Here is a 17,403-nt window from a genome sequence, read left to right as displayed (position 1 = left end):
GGAGGAAAATTTACCAAACAATTGGAAAATAGAAAAAAGCAGGGGTTGCAATCCTAATTTCTGAGGAAACAGACTTTAAACCAACAAAGACTTTAAAAAGACAAAAAAGGGCACTATATAATGGTAAAGGGTTCAATTCAACAAGAAGAGCTAACTATCCTAAATATATATGCACCAAATACAGGACCACCCAGATTCCTAAAGCAAGTTCTTAGAGACCTATGAAGAGAATTAGACTCCCACACAATAATAGTGGGAGACTTTAACCCCCCCACTGACAGTATTAGACAGATTATTGAGACAGAAAATTAACAAAGATATTCAAGACTTGAACTCAGCTCTGAATCAAGCAGACCTGATAGATATCTACAGAACATTCCACCCAAAAACAACAGAATATGCATTCTTCTCATCACCACATGGCACTTAGTCCAAAATTGATTACATAATCAAAAGTAAAACAATCCTCAACAAATGCAAAAGAACTGAAATCATAACAAACAGTCTCTCAGACCACTGCACAATCAAATTAGGATTCAAGATTAAGAAATTCACTCAAAACAACACAACTACATGGAAATTGAACAACCTGCTCCTGAATGACTCTTAGGTAAATGATAAGATTAAGGCAGCAATCAAGAAGTTCTTTGAAACTAATGAGAACCGAGAGACAGCATACCAGAATCTCTAGGATCCAGCTAAAGCAGTGTTGAGAGGGAAATTTATAGCACTAAATGCCCACCTCAAAAACCTAGAAAGATCTCAAGTTAACAATCTAACATTACAACTAAAAGAAGCAGAGAACCAAGAGCAAACAAACCCCAAACTAGAAGAAAACAAGAAATAACCAAAATCAGAGCTGAACTGAAGGAGATAGAGACATGAAAAACCCCTTCAAAAAATGAACAAGTCCAGGAGCTGATTTTTGAAAAAAAATCAATAAAATTGATAGACTGCAAGATAGACTAATAAAGAAGAAAAGAGAGAAGAATCAAATAAACACAATTAGAAATGATAAGGGAGACATCACCACTGATCCCACAGAAATACCAACTACCATTTGAAAATACTATAAACATCTCTATGCACATAAAATAGAAAATCCAGAAGAAATTGATAAATTCCTGGACACATACATCCTCCCAAGACTGAACCAGGAAGAAATCAAAACACTGAATAGACCAATAACGAGTTCTGAAACTGAGACAGTAATAAACAGCCTATCAACAACAACAACAAAAAAAGCCCAGGACCTGATGGATTCACAGCTGAATTCTACCAGGGCACAAAGAAAAGCTGATACCAGCCAGGCACAGTGGCTCACATCTGTAATCCCAACAATTACACATCTGTAATACCAGCCAGGCTTGGTGACTCACATCTGTAATCTGTAATCAGAGGCTGAGGCAGGTCTCTACTAAAAATACAAAAACTAGCCATGCATGGTGATGCATACCTGTAATCCCAGTTACTTGGGGGGTCGGGGGGTCAGGGGGTGGGGCGGGGGCTGAGACAGGAGAATCGCTTCAACCTGGGAGGTGGAGGTTGCAGTGAGCCAAAATCACACCACTGCATTCCAGCCTGGGTGACAGAGTGAGACTCCATCTCAAAAAAAAAAAAGAAAAAAAAAAGGAAAAGGGAAAAAGAAAAGCTGGTGCCATTTCTACTGAAACTATTCCAAAAAACTGAAAAGGAGGGACTCCTCCCTAACTCATTTTATGAGGCCAGCATCATCCTGATACCAAAACCTGGCAGAGATACAACAAAAAAAGAAAACTTCAGACCAATATCCCTGATGAACATCGATGCAAAAGTCCTCAATAAAATACTGGCAGACCAAATCCAGCAGCACATCAAAAAGCTTATCCACCATGATCAAGTTGGCTTCATCCCCGGGATGCAACATTAGTTCAACATATGCAAATCAATAAATGTGATTCATCACATAAACACAGCTAAAGACAAAAACCACATGATTATCTCAATAAACACAGAAAAGGCCTTCAATAAAATTCAACATCCCTTCATGTTAAAAATGCTCAATGAACTAGATATTGAAGGAAAATACCTTAAAATAATAAGAGCCACATATGACAAACCCACAGCCAATATCATACTGAATGGACAAAAGCTGGAAGCATTCCCCCTTGAAAACTAGCACAAGGAAAGGATACCCTCTCTCATCACTCTTTATTCAATATAGTATTGGAAGTTCTGGCCAAGACAATCAGGCAAGAGAAAGAAATAAAGCACATTCGAACAGGAAGAGAGGAAGTCAAATTATCTTTATTTGCAGATGACATAATCCTAGATGTAGAAAACCCCATTGTCTTAGCCCAAAAGCATCTTAACCTGATAAGCAACTTTAGCAAACTCTCAGGATACAAAATCTGCGTGCAAAAATTGCTAGCACTCCTATATACAAAAAACAGGCAAGCAGAGAGCCAAATCATAAATGAACTCCCATTCACAATTGCCACAAAAAGAATAAAACACCTAGGAATACAGCTAACAAGTGAAGGGCTTCTTCAAGGAGAACCACAAACCACTGCTCAAGGAAATCACAGAGGACACAAAAAAATGGAAAAACATTCCACGCTCATGGATAGGAAGAATCAATGCTGTGAAAATGGCCATACTACCCAAAGTAATTTATAGATTCAATGCTTTTCCCATTAAACTACCATTGACATTCTTGACAGAATTAGAAAAATCTATTTTAAAATTCATATGGAACCAAAAAAAGAGCCTGAACAGCCAAGACAATCCTAAGCAAAAAGAACAAAGCCAGAACAAAGCCAGAGGTATCATGCTACCCAACTTCAAAGTATACTACAAGGCTACAATAACCAAAGCAGCATGGTACTGGTACAAGAACAAACATAGAAAAATGGAACCGAATAGAGGGAACTCAGAAATAAGACTGCACATCTACAACCATCTGATCTTCAGCAAACCTGACAAAAACAAGCAATGAGAAAAGGATTCCCTATTTAACAAATGGTGCTGAAAAAACTGGCTAGCCATATGCAGAAAATTGAAACTGGACCCCTTCCTTATACCGCATACAAGAGTTAACTCAAGATGGATTAAAGACTTAAATGTAAAACCCAAAACTATAAAACCCCTAGAAGAAAATCTAGGCAATACCATTCAAGACATAGGCATGGGCAAAGATTTCATGATGAAAACACCAAAGCAATTGCAACAAAAGCAAAAATTGACAAATGGGATCTAATTAAACTTGTCAAAAATTGACAAATGGGATCTAATTAAAAGCAAAAATTGACAAATGGGATCTAATAAAACAAACGGGATCTAATTAAAAGAGCTTCTGCACAGCAAAAGAAACTATCATCGGAGTGAACAGACAACCTACAGAAATGGAGTATATTTTTGCAATCTATCTGTCTGACAAAGGTCTAGTGTCCAGAGTCTACAAGGAACTTAAACAAATTTATAAGAAAAAACAAACAATCCCATTAAAAAGTGGGCAAAGGACATGAACAGGCACTTCTCAAAAGAAGACATATATGTGGCCAACAAACATATGAAACAAGGCTCAACATCACTGATCATTAGAGAAATGAAAATCAAAACCACAATGAGATACCATCTCATACCAGTCAGAAAGGTGATTATTAAAAAGTAAACAAAAAAAAACAAACAAAAAAACACAGATGCTGGAGAGGTTGCAGAGAAAAAGGAACACTTTTACACTGTTGATGGGAGTGTACATTAGTTCAACCATTGTGGAAAACAGTGTGGAGATTCCTCAAAGATCTAGAGGCAGAAATACTACCTGACCCAATAATCCCATTACTGCATATATACCCAAAGGAACATAAACCATTCTATTATAAAGACATACGCATGCATATGTTCATTGCAGCACTATTCACAATAGCAAAGACATGGAATCAATCCAAATGCCCATCAATGATAGACTGGATAAAGAAAATGTGATCTTGAGATATATATATATATATATATACACACACACACACACACCATGGAATTCTATGCAGCCATAAAAAGAAATGAGATCATGTCCTTTGCAGCGATAAAGATGGAGCTCGAAGCAGTTCTCCTCAGCAAACTAACACAGGCAGAAAACCAAACACTGCATGTTCTCACTTACAAGTGGTAGCTGAATGATGAGAACACGTGGACACGTAAGGGGAACAACACACCTTGGAGCACATCATGCGGGTGGTAGGGAGAGGGAGAACATCAAGAAGAATACCTGGTGAATGCTGGGCTTAATACCTAGGTGTAGGGATGATCTGTGCAGCAAATCACCATGGCACACATTTATGTATGTAACAAACCTGCACATCCTGCACATGTACCGCTGAACTTAAAATAAAAGTTGAAGATTTTTTTAAAAGACAGCATTTACAATACTAAAAATATAAATAAGATTGTCATACCTGCATGAGAAATGTCATAAACCTTTCTTCAAAATATTAATGAAGGTCAAAATAGATGGAAATATATATATCAAAGACAATATTTTAAGGATATCATTCTTTTCCAATTGATCTGTAGATCCATTGCAATTCAAATGAATATCCAAAATAGGTCTTTTTTGTTTTTGTTTTTTTGGGTCAGAGTCTTGCTCTGCCACCCAGGCTGGAGTGCAATGGCACAGTCTCAGCTCACTACAACCTCTGCCTCCCAGTTCAATCAATTCTCATGCCGCAGCCTCCCAAATACCTGGGATTACAGGAACTCACCACCATAACCAGCTAATTTTTGTATTTTTAGTAGAGACGGGGTTTTGCCATGTTGACCAGGCTGGTCTCCAATTCCTGACCTCATGTGATTCACCCACCTCAGCCTCCCAAAGTGCTGGGATTACAGGCATGAGCCACCACGCCTGGCCCGAAACAGGTCTTTTGAATAACTTGATAAACTGACTAAAATTTATATGAAAATACAAAATCCTAAGATAAACAAAGTTCAAGAGATTAAGTGTGGCTTTGGAGTGGGGGTATAGAGTGGAGTGAAATAAAGAGCTCAGAAGCAATCCCACATAATTAAGCAAAATTATTTTGTAGTTAAATAGAAGAAGAACTCATTAATAAATGGGTCTGGGACCACTGAAAAATGAAAAAGGATCCTTATGTTATACCTTACCAAAAAATCAATATCAGGTGGTTTTAGGGTGTAAATGTAAGCCAAAATTTCAAAACTTTTAGGAGAAAACAGATCCAAGATGTCCTCGTGTTCCTAGATAACATAGTGTAGTGTGACTAAGAACAAAAACTCTGAAGCCAAATTCAAATCTTGTCTCTACCACATAATGAGTGACCTTGTACATGTAACCTAATCTCTGTCTCCATTTCAGCTATAAATGAAGGTAATAACTGTACCGACTTCATAGGGTGTATATGATGATAAAGTATATACAAATTACTTAAAAATAGCACCTGGAATTAAGTAGTACTCTAGGTTATAACTAACCCTGTTACTATTATTATAGTGCTATTGCACTTTCTCTTGTGCCATGATTAGTTTCTTCTGTGCATAAAAGGTCAAGAAGAGAAAGGAAGAAATCCTTTTTGAATTCCTTGCTCTGATGATTCTACCCTTCATGACTAAATATATGCAGAAGCTCTGATCCTTAAGTTTCTACTGCTTCTAGATGAACATGGGACTCACTATCAAGGGTCTAATCAGTTTGGGGCCTTCAGCTTCATGGCTGGGTACCCAAGCACTCACTGTTCAACTCAACACCTAGTAATGTCCAGTCCTGGCCCTTGGGATAGGTGGGCTCAACCGTCTCAAGTATCAAGCCCAAAATAAAACATCAGGTGATACCACAACTATCCTGCCTGCTGCTTGCTGCACCATGAAGTCTGCCAAGCTGGGATTTCTTCTACGATTCTTCATCTTCTGCTCATTGAATACCCTATTATTGGGTGGTATTAATAAAATTGCTGAGAAGATATGTGGAGACCTCAAAGGTATGAAGCTAAGGCAGAAAATAAATCCAAAGGTCAATTATGAATGAGGGAGAAGGTACTGGGAGAAAAGCGTGTTATCTAGGTAGTCCAGGAAGGTCTTCCTTTCATGGCAATACCCATAGACACTTAGTCTCTCGACTCAGGGCATTACTTACACTAGGGGTCCTTTGGATGTTTGATGAGAAAAAACAGAAATGACACAAAGTCCTTTCCAGATGGAGACCTCTTTTATAGGAGGTCCAAAGGACTGGAAGTATTTTGAATCAGAGGTTTTGTGACAAATTTCAAAGATCCCAGACCATTGAAGAGTATGTATTGGGATGAGAGAGAAAGGGGGTTGGAGACAGAGCAAATTAAGACATTTCCAGTATCTGGGCTATGGACATATACAGAACTCTCGGACAGATGATTCCTGTTTAGAGGAGCTCACAATGTAAATGTGAGAGGCAATGAGACTTCCTTCCATAGATAGTGTGTGAAGTCTCAGCACTTCTGGGGGACGAGAAAGTAGCACAGTTTATACCATAAGTCAGACACTCCAAGTTCTGGACCTGTTCACTTAGCAGATGCGTGCCCTTGGACAAGTCACTCAACCACTTATTATTCTCTTAGTCTCAGTTTCCCCATGTGTAAAATGAAGATCAGAAAAGTGCCTGCTGCAGAGGGCATTTGTGAGTATGAAATAAGATTATGCATATAACTTTACCAGAAAGTAAATTCCAGGCTGGCTGCTTGAGTAAGGTGGATTGTCAATACAACCATGATTGTGGCTGTTCCAACCACTTACTACCCAACTCTTAACAATAAAAACAGAGGGTTTGCCTCTGAGAAGGCAAGAAAGGAGAAGATGATGGGGTATGAGGATGAAAGAGCATCACCCCAAGGTTATGCATTTTAGCATTTTAGTATGCATCATGCTTTGAGGATAGCAGCAGGCACGGTTACCTAAATTTTGAAGTATAGGTAGTATAGTGAATGTATGAAAACTGGGGAGGAGGCACTCTGAATTGCATGTCCTATGTGGGCAATTAAAAGGAAAGGAAGATGATGTAGGGAAGCAAGAGGATACTGTACTTTAATAAACTGTTAAGATATGAAATGTAGGGAACCTCATTGCCCTGCACAAGCTAGTGGTGGAACCTCCTTTTTCACTAATCACTACTTCTCCTTTTCCAATACACTGCTCACGACAACAACCTGGAATTGTAACCAATTTGCATTGTGCAAGGGCAACTTTTCCAAGTAACTCTAACTCCAAGAGAAAACCACATGTCTTTCAGAGTCCTTGAATATGAGAATAGTTACAGGCTAAACGTAGGAATTTTTAAGGGCCCACAAAGACAAGTTCTCCTGCTGAGTCCTAACCAATTCCCACTAACTCAATGGGAACCTCTCATGCAGATCCCTGCAAATTGGACATGAATTTTGGAAGCTGCTATGAAGTTCACTTTAGATATTTCTACAACAGAACCTCCAAAAGATGTGAAACTTTTGTCTTCTCCGGCTGTAATGGCAACCTTAACAACTTCAAGCTTAAAATAGAATGTGAAGTAGCCTGTGTTGCAAAATACAAACCACCGTAAGGAATCTAATCCTGTCCTTGGTCCTTGGGGGTAGTAAAAGAAGAGGTTTTGACATCCTAAGGCAGAGAAAATTGATCAGGGGCTAACCTTGCTTGGAGTGGGAAGAGGGAGGATTGCTCTAATAAAAAGTTTTAACAGTTGGGTTGGCCAGGTGCAGTGGCTCATGCCTGTAATCCCAGCGCTTTGGGAGGCTGAGGTGGGCGGATCACCTGAGGTCAGGAGTTTGAGACCAGCCTGACCAACATGGAGAAACCCCATCTTTACTGAAAATACAAAATTAGCCAAGCATGGTGGCGCATGACTGTAATCCCAACTACTTGGGAAGCTGAGGCAGGATAATCACTTGAACCTGGGAGGCAGAGGTTGTCGTGAGCCAAGATCGCGCCATCCATTGCACTCCACTCCAGCCTGGGCAATAAGAGCAAAACTCCATCTAAAAAAAAAAAACACACACACACATTTGGGTGGGCTGTCAGGATCATTTGCTCATTTTGCAGTTAGGAAATCAAATGTCCAGAGAGAAAATAATAGCCACCATCTATTGGACAATTACTATGTGTCAGGCACTGCACTAAGCAATTAACATATATTGATATAATTTAAAATTATATCAAGGTAGGGCTGGGCATGGTGGCTCACGCCTGTAATCCCAGTACTTTGGGAGGCTGAGGCCGGCAGATCACAAGTTCAGGAGATCGAGACCATCCTGGCTAACACGGTGAAACCCCATCTCTACCAAAAATACAAAAAATTTGCCAGGCGTGGTGGCAGGCGCCTGTAGTCCCAGCTACTCAGGAGGCTGAGGCAGGAGAATGATGTGAACCCGGGAGGTGGAGCTTGCAGTGAGCCAAGATCATGCCACTGCACTCCAGCCTGGGAGACAGAGCGAGACTCCATCTCAAAAAAAAAAAAAAAAAAAAAAAAAAATGTATCAAGGTAGATGTATATCATTATTTTTATGTGACAGATGAAGAAACCAAGTACAGTACAAGTAACCAAGCATCTCAAAGTCACATTATTAAATGGTATAGCAAGGTTTCTAACCAGAGCTGACAGTCACAATGGTCCTGACCATCTTACATGGACAAGGTCACCCAAACCAAATCTTGCACTCTTATACCTTTGAACTCTCCATAGCAACTTGCTGCTTTATACAACTAAGCTCCCAACCCATGCTTGACTATTTCCCCATCATTGGAAATAGAAGGTCAATGGTGCCTAACAGGGCTGTGGTTTGGCTGATTCCCAGGAGAACTGGCTGGAGAGTGGCCTTGGAAGTAACTAGAAAGCAGAAATGTTGTTTTGTTTATTTTATATTCCTAGTGGATCTTTGCAGTTCCTGGAACATACTAAGCAATGATTAAGTGTTAAGTGAATGAAAAAGCGAAAGATTAATCAATAAAATAAGGGAAACATTGAGATAGAAGGCATCCTCTGTGCTTTCCCTAGGATAAAAAAATGACCTACATTAACCCAGGGAGACCTTCCAAAACCTGTAACACCGATTTGGGTTTTTCTTTCCTTTGCTAAAACAGGAGGTGAGAGGAGTGAACTCATGAAGTTGTCTGCTGCACCATCCAAAATAAAGATACAAGAAAATTCAGACTGATTTTGAAATCTTTGTAATATTTCCATAATACTTTAAGCTTCCATCTGTTTGCTATTTTCCTGACCCTAGTTTTGTCTTTCCTAGAAATTAACTGTATGATCATTAGAATGAAAGAGTCTTTCTGTCAGCCCTGGCTCTCTTAATTTCTCTCCACTTGTCTTATCTAGATTTGCACAACTGAAATGTCAGCTAGTCCCATCCATTGATTTCCCCCTCACTCCTGAGCCATCCCTTACATATGCACACTTATCTTCATTTATCCTAAACTGCTAAACTGTTTCAGATTTGACAAGTCTGCACAGGTTTGCATCACCTACCCTGTCAAATTGAACTGGTTAGTGGGACCAAAGTACCAAACCTATATTCCCTTTTGATCTTGAAATCAAACCTAGCAGAAAACTGCACACTTATGTGAAATGTCCCTGCACTCATAACAAATTTTTCTTTGTTGTGTTTCCTGATTCAAGTCCCTCAATTAGTTTAATTACCTCCCAACCTGGTCCCTGTTTAGGAGTAATTATATGGACCGCTGTCATTGCTATTTGACTTGATTATAGTCAGTCCTTCTGGAAAAGAATCCTCAACTTCAGTCCAGTGACTGTGTTTCAGCTACCAAAAAATGATTATCCAAACACAGGTTCCCAAATCTTCTGCATATAATGCTACAAGGTTTGGCATGGCCATGATCAGGTTAGCTGTAAGATTTAGAGGTTGACCACTTCACCTCTGAATTTTTTCAGGCATCCAAACTGAACCTGCACTGAAGTAGGAAAACCTATCCTGGCACCTGTTATTACCCTCTGCATACCTACCATGTCCATCTTATAGACAAAGCCAATCCCCCGCCTGTGAATCACAACCTGGAACAGTGGTAGCTAGGGCCAACCAGTGAGACCATAACTAGACACACAAGCCTGATCTCTGCCCCATCTTAAGACTAGGAAGATCAATGCCCTAAGTTAAGATTCTTTTCTGCAAAAAATTTGGTAACTACAAGATCATACCCTCAACCAGACAGGGTTTATTCTGAGCAGGTAAAGTGCTAATAACCCAGTTGATTCTGGCATATTTCAACTTCAATGAAGATCCTAAAATTATAGATCATTCTTGAGCCCAGTCAGCGGCAAGACCCTAAAATAATAGAGATGAGACTAATCTAATTAGTCCATATACATAGAAGTTCTGAGATTTTCCTGTTATGAATCATGAAACTGGGTGTCCCAGAAGCAGACAGTCTTTCAGGGACAAGATAGCATATTTCAGGAGCCTGTTTGCTTCCTACTTCAGCCAACTCCTTGAAAAGTTGGAGAAGTAAAAAAGGGGTGTACAGATATGAATAAAGTCAAGACTAAGAATCCTCTCAGGAAAGAAGGCAATTGTATCCTGGTGAGAAAAGGAAATAGATGCCCAGTACAGATTGCTGAGCATCAAAATTGAGATAATGAGTTGAGTAAGAGCTTTTGAGGCTGTTGAGTTGTGTTATTCTCCCCACCACAAAGATCTGGATCAGTCATTGCCTGCTCTCTTGCCAAATCACTAACAGCCACAAAATACCAGACAACATAATGGTCGTTCCAGAGTCCAGCTAGAGAAGTATAAAAGCATAAAAGAAGTGAGAAGTATAAAAACAGGTGCAACTGAGCTAGCCAGACACAGAGTTTACTGCTTTCTCTTCCTCCTATATACACTAAGGTTTATGTGACTAAAACTAAGAGGAAGAAAGTTTCCTAGAAAATATATCTAGGACAGAAGTGTAGATGGAGGTGGGGGGAGGAAGATAGAGAAATAATGTTATTTAGGAAGAAGCAAATGGAGTAAGGAAGCCCAGGTTGTATCACCGTAAAGTCTCTTCTCTGGAATCATCTACTACCACCACAGCCACCCTTGAATCCACCAAGAGCAGCACAAGTTAAAAGAGCTGGGCTTTGGGGAGCTAAGCTATTAAAGTGCAAAGACATAAGAAGGAGGCTGGGCTCAGTGGTTCTAGCCTGGATTCCTAACAGAAACCACTGCTCAAGGAAATCAGACAGGACACAAAAAATAGACAAACATTCCATGCTCATGGATAGAAAAAAATCAGTATTGTGAAAATGGCCATACTGCCCAGAGTAATTTATAGATTCAATGCTGTTCCCATTAAACTACCATTGATATTCTTCATAAAATTAGAAAAAAACTATTTTAAAATTCATATGGAACAAAACAAGAGTCCGAATAGCCAAGGAAATCCTATGCAAAAAGAACAAAGCTGGAGGCATCATGTTACCAGACTTCAAACTATACTACAAGGTTACAATAACCAAAACAGCATGGCACTGGTACAAGAACAGACACATAGAACAATGGAACAGAATAGAGAACTCAGAATAAGACCACACAACTACAACCATCTGATCTTTGACAAACCTGACAAAAAAAGCAATGAGAAAAGGATTCCCTATTTAGTAAATGGTGCTGGGAGAATTGGCTAGCCATGTGCAGAAAATTGACACTGGACTCTTTCCCTACACCTCATACAAGAATTAACTCAAGTTGTATTAAAGATTTAAATGTAAAACCCAAAACTATAAAAACCCTAGAAGAAAATCTACGCAATACCATTCAGGACTTAGGCATGGGCAAAGATCTCATGGTGAAATTGCCAAAAGCAATTGCAACAAAAATAAATAAATAGCAAAATTTTTTTAAAAAGCAATTGCAACAAAAGCAAAAATTGACAAATGAGATCTAATTAAACTACAGAGCTTCTGCACAGCAAAAGGAACTATCATCAGACTGAACAGGCAACTTACAGAAATAGAGTAAATTTTTGCAATCTATCCATCTGACAAAGTCCTAATATCAAGAATCTACAAAGAACTTAAACAAACTTATAAGAAAAAAACAAACAATCCCATTAAAAAGTGGGCAAAGGACATGAACAGACACTTCTCAAAAGAAGATATAATATGCAGCCAACAAACATATGTAAAAAAGCTCAACATCACTGATCATTAGAGAAATGAAAATCAAAACCACAGTGAGATACCATCTCACGCTAGTTGGAATGGCGATGCTGGAGAGGTTGCAGAGAAATAAGAAAGCTTTTACACTGTTAGTGGGAATTCAGTTAGCTCAACCGTTATGGAAGACAGTGTGGTAATTTCTCAGACCTAGAGGCAGAAGTACCATTTGACCCAGCAATCCCATTACTGGGTATATAGCCAAAGGAATATAAATTATTCTATTATAAAGATACATGCATGCATATGTTCACTGCAGCACTGTTTCAAGGAATTATTTAATTTCATTCTTAATTTCTTCCTTCACACATTCAGGAGCATATTGTTTAATTTCCATGAGTTTGCATAGTTTCAAATGTTCCTCTTGTTATTGATGTCTAGTTTTATTCATTTTGGTCATATAAGATACATGATATTATTTCAATTTTATTAAAGTTCTAGGGTACATGTGCACAACGTGCAGGTTTGTTACATATGTATACATGTGCCATGTTGGTGTGCTGCACCCATTAACTCGTCATTTACATTAGGTATATCTCCTAATGCTATCCTTCCCCCCTTCCCCCACCCCACATCAAGCCCCAGGGTGTGATGTTCCCCTTCCTGTGTCCAAGTGTTCTCATTGTTCAATTCCCACCTACGAGTGAGAACATGCAGTGGTTTTTTGTCCTTGTGATAGTCTGCTGAGAATGATGGTTTCCAGCTTTATCCATGTCCCTACAAAGGACATGAACTCATCATTTTTATGGCTGCGTAGTATTCCATGGTGTATATGTGCCACACTTTCTTAATCCAGTCTATCATTGTTGGACATTTGGCTTGGTTCCAAGTCTTTGCTATTGTGAGTAGTGCCGCAATAAACATACGTGTGCATGTGTCTTTATAGCAGCATGATTTATAATCCTTTGGGTATATACCCAGTAATGGGATGGCTGGGTCAAATGCTATTTCTAGTTCTAGATCCCTGAGGAATCACCACACTGTCTTCCACAATGGTTGAACTAGTTTACAGTCCCATCAATAGTGTAAAAGTGTTCCTATTTCTCCACATCCTCTCCAGGACCTGTTGTTTCCTGACTTTTTAATGATCACCATTCTAACTGGTGTGAGATGGTATCTCATTGTGGTTTTGATTTGCATTTCTCTGATGGCTAGTGATGATGAGCATTTTTTCATGTGTCTTTTGGCTGCATAAATGTCTTCTTTCGAGGAGTGTCTGTTCATATCCTTTGCCCACTTTTTGATGGGTTTTTTTTTCTTGTAAATTTGTTTGAGTTCTTTGTAGATTCTGGATATTAGCCCTTTGTCAGATGAGTACTTTTTGAGACTTGTTTCATGTCCTAACATATGACCAGTCCTGAAGAATGTCCCACATGCCAAAGAAAAGAATGTGTACCATTCAGCTACAGGATGATATGCTGTGTAAATGTCTGTTAGGTTCATTTGATCTATGGTACAGTTTTAAACCAAAGTTTTTTTGTTGATTCTCTGTTTAGATATCTGTCCAGTGCTGAAAGTGGGGTGTTGAAATCCCCAGTGATTATTGTATTGGGGTCTATCACCTTAGATCTAATAATATTTGCTTTATAAACATGAGTGTTATGGTATTGGGTGCATATACATTTACAATTGTTATATTATCTTACTAAATTGATTCCTTTATTATTATATAATGTCCTTCTTTGTCTATAGCTTTTTACTTGAAGTCTGTTTTATCTAAGTAGAGCTATTCCTTGCTTTTGTTTCCCTCGGCATGTATTATCCTTTTCCATTCCTTCACTTCAGTCTATGTGTGTCTTTACAGCTGAGGTGAGTTTATTGTGGGCATCATATAGTTGGGTTTTGTTTTTTATCCATTCAACTAGTCTAAACCTTTTAAATGGGGAAATTAATTAATTTACACTCAAGGTTATTATTGATAGGTGAGGACTTACTCTTGTCATTTTTTTTATTGTTTTCTGGTTTTCGGTTTTTGTTTTTTTTTTTGAGATGGAGTCTCACTCCGTCACCAGGCTAGAGTGCAGTGGTGCAATCTCGGCTCACTGCAACCTCCACTTCCCAGGTGCAAGCAATTCTCCTGCCTCAGCCTCCTGAGTAGCTGGGATTACAGGCACATGCCACCACGCCCAGCTAATTTTTCTATTTTTAGTGGGGACTGGGTTTCACCATGTTGGTCAGGCTGGTCTCGATCTCGTGACCTCGTGATCCACCCTCCTCGGCCTCCCAAAGTGCTGGGATTACAGGCATGAGCCACCGCGCCCAGCCTTTCTGGTTCTTTTATAGTTCCTTTGTTCCTTACTTTCTCTCTTATTATTTTTGCAGGTAGGTGGTTTTCTGTGGTGATAAGATTTTATTCTCTTCCTCCTTTGTGTATTGGCTCTTCTAGTGAGTTTTATCATTTTATGTTTTCATGATGGTGGTTATTGTCTTTTCACTTCCAGATATAAGACTCCCTTGAGCAGTTCATGTAAGGCCAGTCTAGTAGTAATAAATTCTTAGTTTTTGTCTGTGTAAAATCTTTTTTTTTTTTTTTTTTTTTTTTGAGACAGAGTCTTGCTCTGTCTCCCAGGCTGGAGTGCAGTGGGATGATCTCAGCTCACTGCAAGCTCCACCTCCTGGGTTCACACCATTCTCCTGCCTCAGCCTCCTGAGTAGCTGGGACTACAGGTGCCTGCCACCATGCCCACCTAATTTTTTGTATTTTTAGTAGAGACGGGGTTTCACCGTGTTAGCCAGGATGGTCTTGAAGATCTTATTTCTTCTTCATTTTTTTTTTGATAGGCTCTCATTCTGTTACCTAGTCTGGAGTGCACTGGCACAATCATGGCTCACTATAGCCTCGACCTCCCAGACTCAACCAATTCTCTCACTCAGTCTTTTGGCTAGCTGGGGCTACAGGCACATGCCACCATGCCCAGATAATTTTTTATATTTTGGTAGAGACAGGGTCTCACTATGTTGCCTACACTAGTCTTGAACTCCTGGGCTCAAGCGATCCTCCCACCTCAGCCTCCCAAAGTACTGGGGTTACAGGCATTAGCCATGACATTCAGCCTCTCCTTCATTTCTGAAGGATAACATTGCTGGGTATGATATTCTTAATTGGCAGAGTTTTATTTTTATTTCAGTACTTTAAATATGTCATACCATTCTCTCCTGACCTGTAAGGTTTATGCTGAGAAATATGATAGTCTAATGGAGATTCATAGCTAATGGCAATTCCCTTATATGTGACTTAATGCTTTTGTCTTGCTGCTTTTAAAATTCTTTGTCTTTTGACTTTTGACAAGTTGACTATAATGTGCCTCAGAGAGGACCTGTTTGGGCTGAATCAATCTGGGGTTCTTTGAGCTTCCTGGACCTGAATGTCCATCTCTCCCAAGACTTGGGAAGTTTTCTGACATTATTTTATTAAATATGTTTTCCTTACCTTTTCCCTTTCTTCTCTTTCCAGAACACCCATAATATGTATATTGTGCACTTAATGGAAAATGGAATTCCACAAATTCTGTAGGCTTTCTTCATTCCTTTTTTTCTCTTTTCTTTTTTAATCTGCCTATGTTATTTCAAAAGTCCTGTCTTCAAGTTCAGAAATTCTTTTCTTCTGCTTGGGCTAGTCTGTTGTTGAAGCTCTCAGTTGTGTTTTTTATTTCATTCATTGAATTCTTCAGCTCTAAGGTTTCTGTTTGGCTCTCTTTATGATATCTCTTCATTGAATTTCTCATTCAAATAATGAATTCTGTTCCTAATTTTGTTGACTCATCTATCTGCATTCTCTTATATCTCACTGAGTTCCCTTAAGATTATTATTTTGAATTCTTTTTTAGCATGTCATATATTTCCTTATGATTAGAGTCTGTTATGGAAGAATTATTGTTATCCTTTTGAGGTAACATGTTTCCTTGCTTTTTCATGGTTGATGTGTCCCTACATTGATTTCTATATATCTGGTAGAAAAGTTGCCTCTTACAATTTTATAGAGTAGGTTTTGCAAGGAAAGACTTATTCATTTTCATAGGTATTGGCTCAGTGGAGTTCATTCGCCTTGGTTCTAGGTGGATGCAGTAGTATAGTATCCATTTAGTTCCTTCCAGCTCAATCCACACTAACAGTGTTTGTGAGTTTCTCAGTGGCCTAGACTGAGAGAGTTTGTGATAATAGTGAACTTTGCCAGAAATGGGCTTTCTAGGCTGTTTATCAGGTGGGGAGTGCATGTGTGTTTCTCAGGTGGGTCAGCCAACTTGGGGTTGGGGCCACAGAGCTGTTATTCTGGCTGGAAGCACTGGCATGCAGTTGCTCAGCCAATCTGGATGTGTATCTGCCAGGAACAACCCACAGGGCTGTTTCTCAAGCCCAGGATATGGGTGTACAGCTGCTTGTAAAGGAGTCTTTACTAAAAGAACAAATCACCTAGCTGACCTATGGAGTGATTCCCTTCAAGCATGGTAACAAATCAGTGTCTTAGCAAACTAGATAGTCAGAAGGTGGAAGTTCCTCTTGTTAAACTTATACAAAATTTCCAGCCTAAAATTCCTTGAAACAAATTTTCCAATCTTACTTCTTCAAAGTACTTTATGACATGGGCAGACCCTTATCCACTGCCCAAAAATCTGTTGCCCCCACCACATGAAATGAATGAGGACAAGTTCATTTGGGCTTGTTTGGGCTGTTATAACAAAATACAGTAGATTGGATGGCTTATAGGCAATAGAAATTTCTCACAGTTCTGAAGACTGAGAAGTCTAAGATCTAAGATCTAAGCCTAAAATCAAGGTGCCAGCAGATTTGAGATCTGGTAAGACCAGAACTATTTCTTAGTTCATAAATGGTAACTTCTCCCTGTGCTCTCACATGGTAGAAGGGGTAAACAAGCTCACTTAGGCTCATTTTAGAAGGGCACTAATCCCATTACTTAGGGCTCTGACCTCGTGACATAATCACCTCCCAAAAAGTCCCATCTCCTAATACTATCACCTTGGAGTTAGGATTTCAACATATGTATTTGAGAGTATACGAACATTCAGAGCATCAAACTAAGAGTATAAAGTTTAAATGTTCTCACCACAAAAAAACTACATGAGGTGATAGATATGTTAATTATTTTAATCATAGTAATCACTTTGCAATGTATATATGTATGCATGTGTGTATATAGTATATATATATATATATATACACGCACATATATTAAAACATTACATTGTACACCTCAAATATATACAATTTTTATTTGTCAA

The 17,403-nt window shown here is 39.0% G+C and overlaps 1 protein-coding gene across 1 annotated transcript; it reads left to right on the top strand.

Annotated features, from left to right (window-relative positions):
- Positions 1-5,836: 5,836 nt before the first annotated feature.
- Positions 5,837-9,291, top strand: SPINT4 (serine peptidase inhibitor, Kunitz type 4). Its single transcript, XM_055265764.2, has 3 exons — positions 5,837-5,972; positions 7,374-7,551; positions 9,091-9,291. Exons 1-3 carry the CDS (start codon positions 5,858-5,860, stop codon positions 9,095-9,097), a joined length of 300 nt encoding a protein of 99 aa, XP_055121739.2. The 5' UTR covers positions 5,837-5,857; the 3' UTR covers positions 9,098-9,291.
- Positions 9,292-17,403: the final 8,112 nt, after the last annotated feature.

Source organism: Symphalangus syndactylus, chromosome 24, assembly GCF_028878055.3.
Source record: "Symphalangus syndactylus isolate Jambi chromosome 24, NHGRI_mSymSyn1-v2.1_pri, whole genome shotgun sequence".
Taxonomy (NCBI): domain Eukaryota; kingdom Metazoa; phylum Chordata; class Mammalia; order Primates; family Hylobatidae; genus Symphalangus; species Symphalangus syndactylus.
Note: the sequence above shows the minus strand (reverse complement) of the source record. Positions and strands in the feature narration are given on the sequence as shown.

Excerpts from the sequence above, each read along its gene's own strand:
- SPINT4 (XM_055265764.2), top strand. The coding sequence starts at position 5,858 with ATGAAGTCTGCCAAGCTGGGATTTCTTCTACGATTCTTCATCTTCTGC. Across the intron at positions 5,973-7,373 it reads GATATGTGGAGACCTCAAAG|ATCCCTGCAAATTGGACATG; the intron begins GTATGAAGCTAA and ends CCTCTCATGCAG.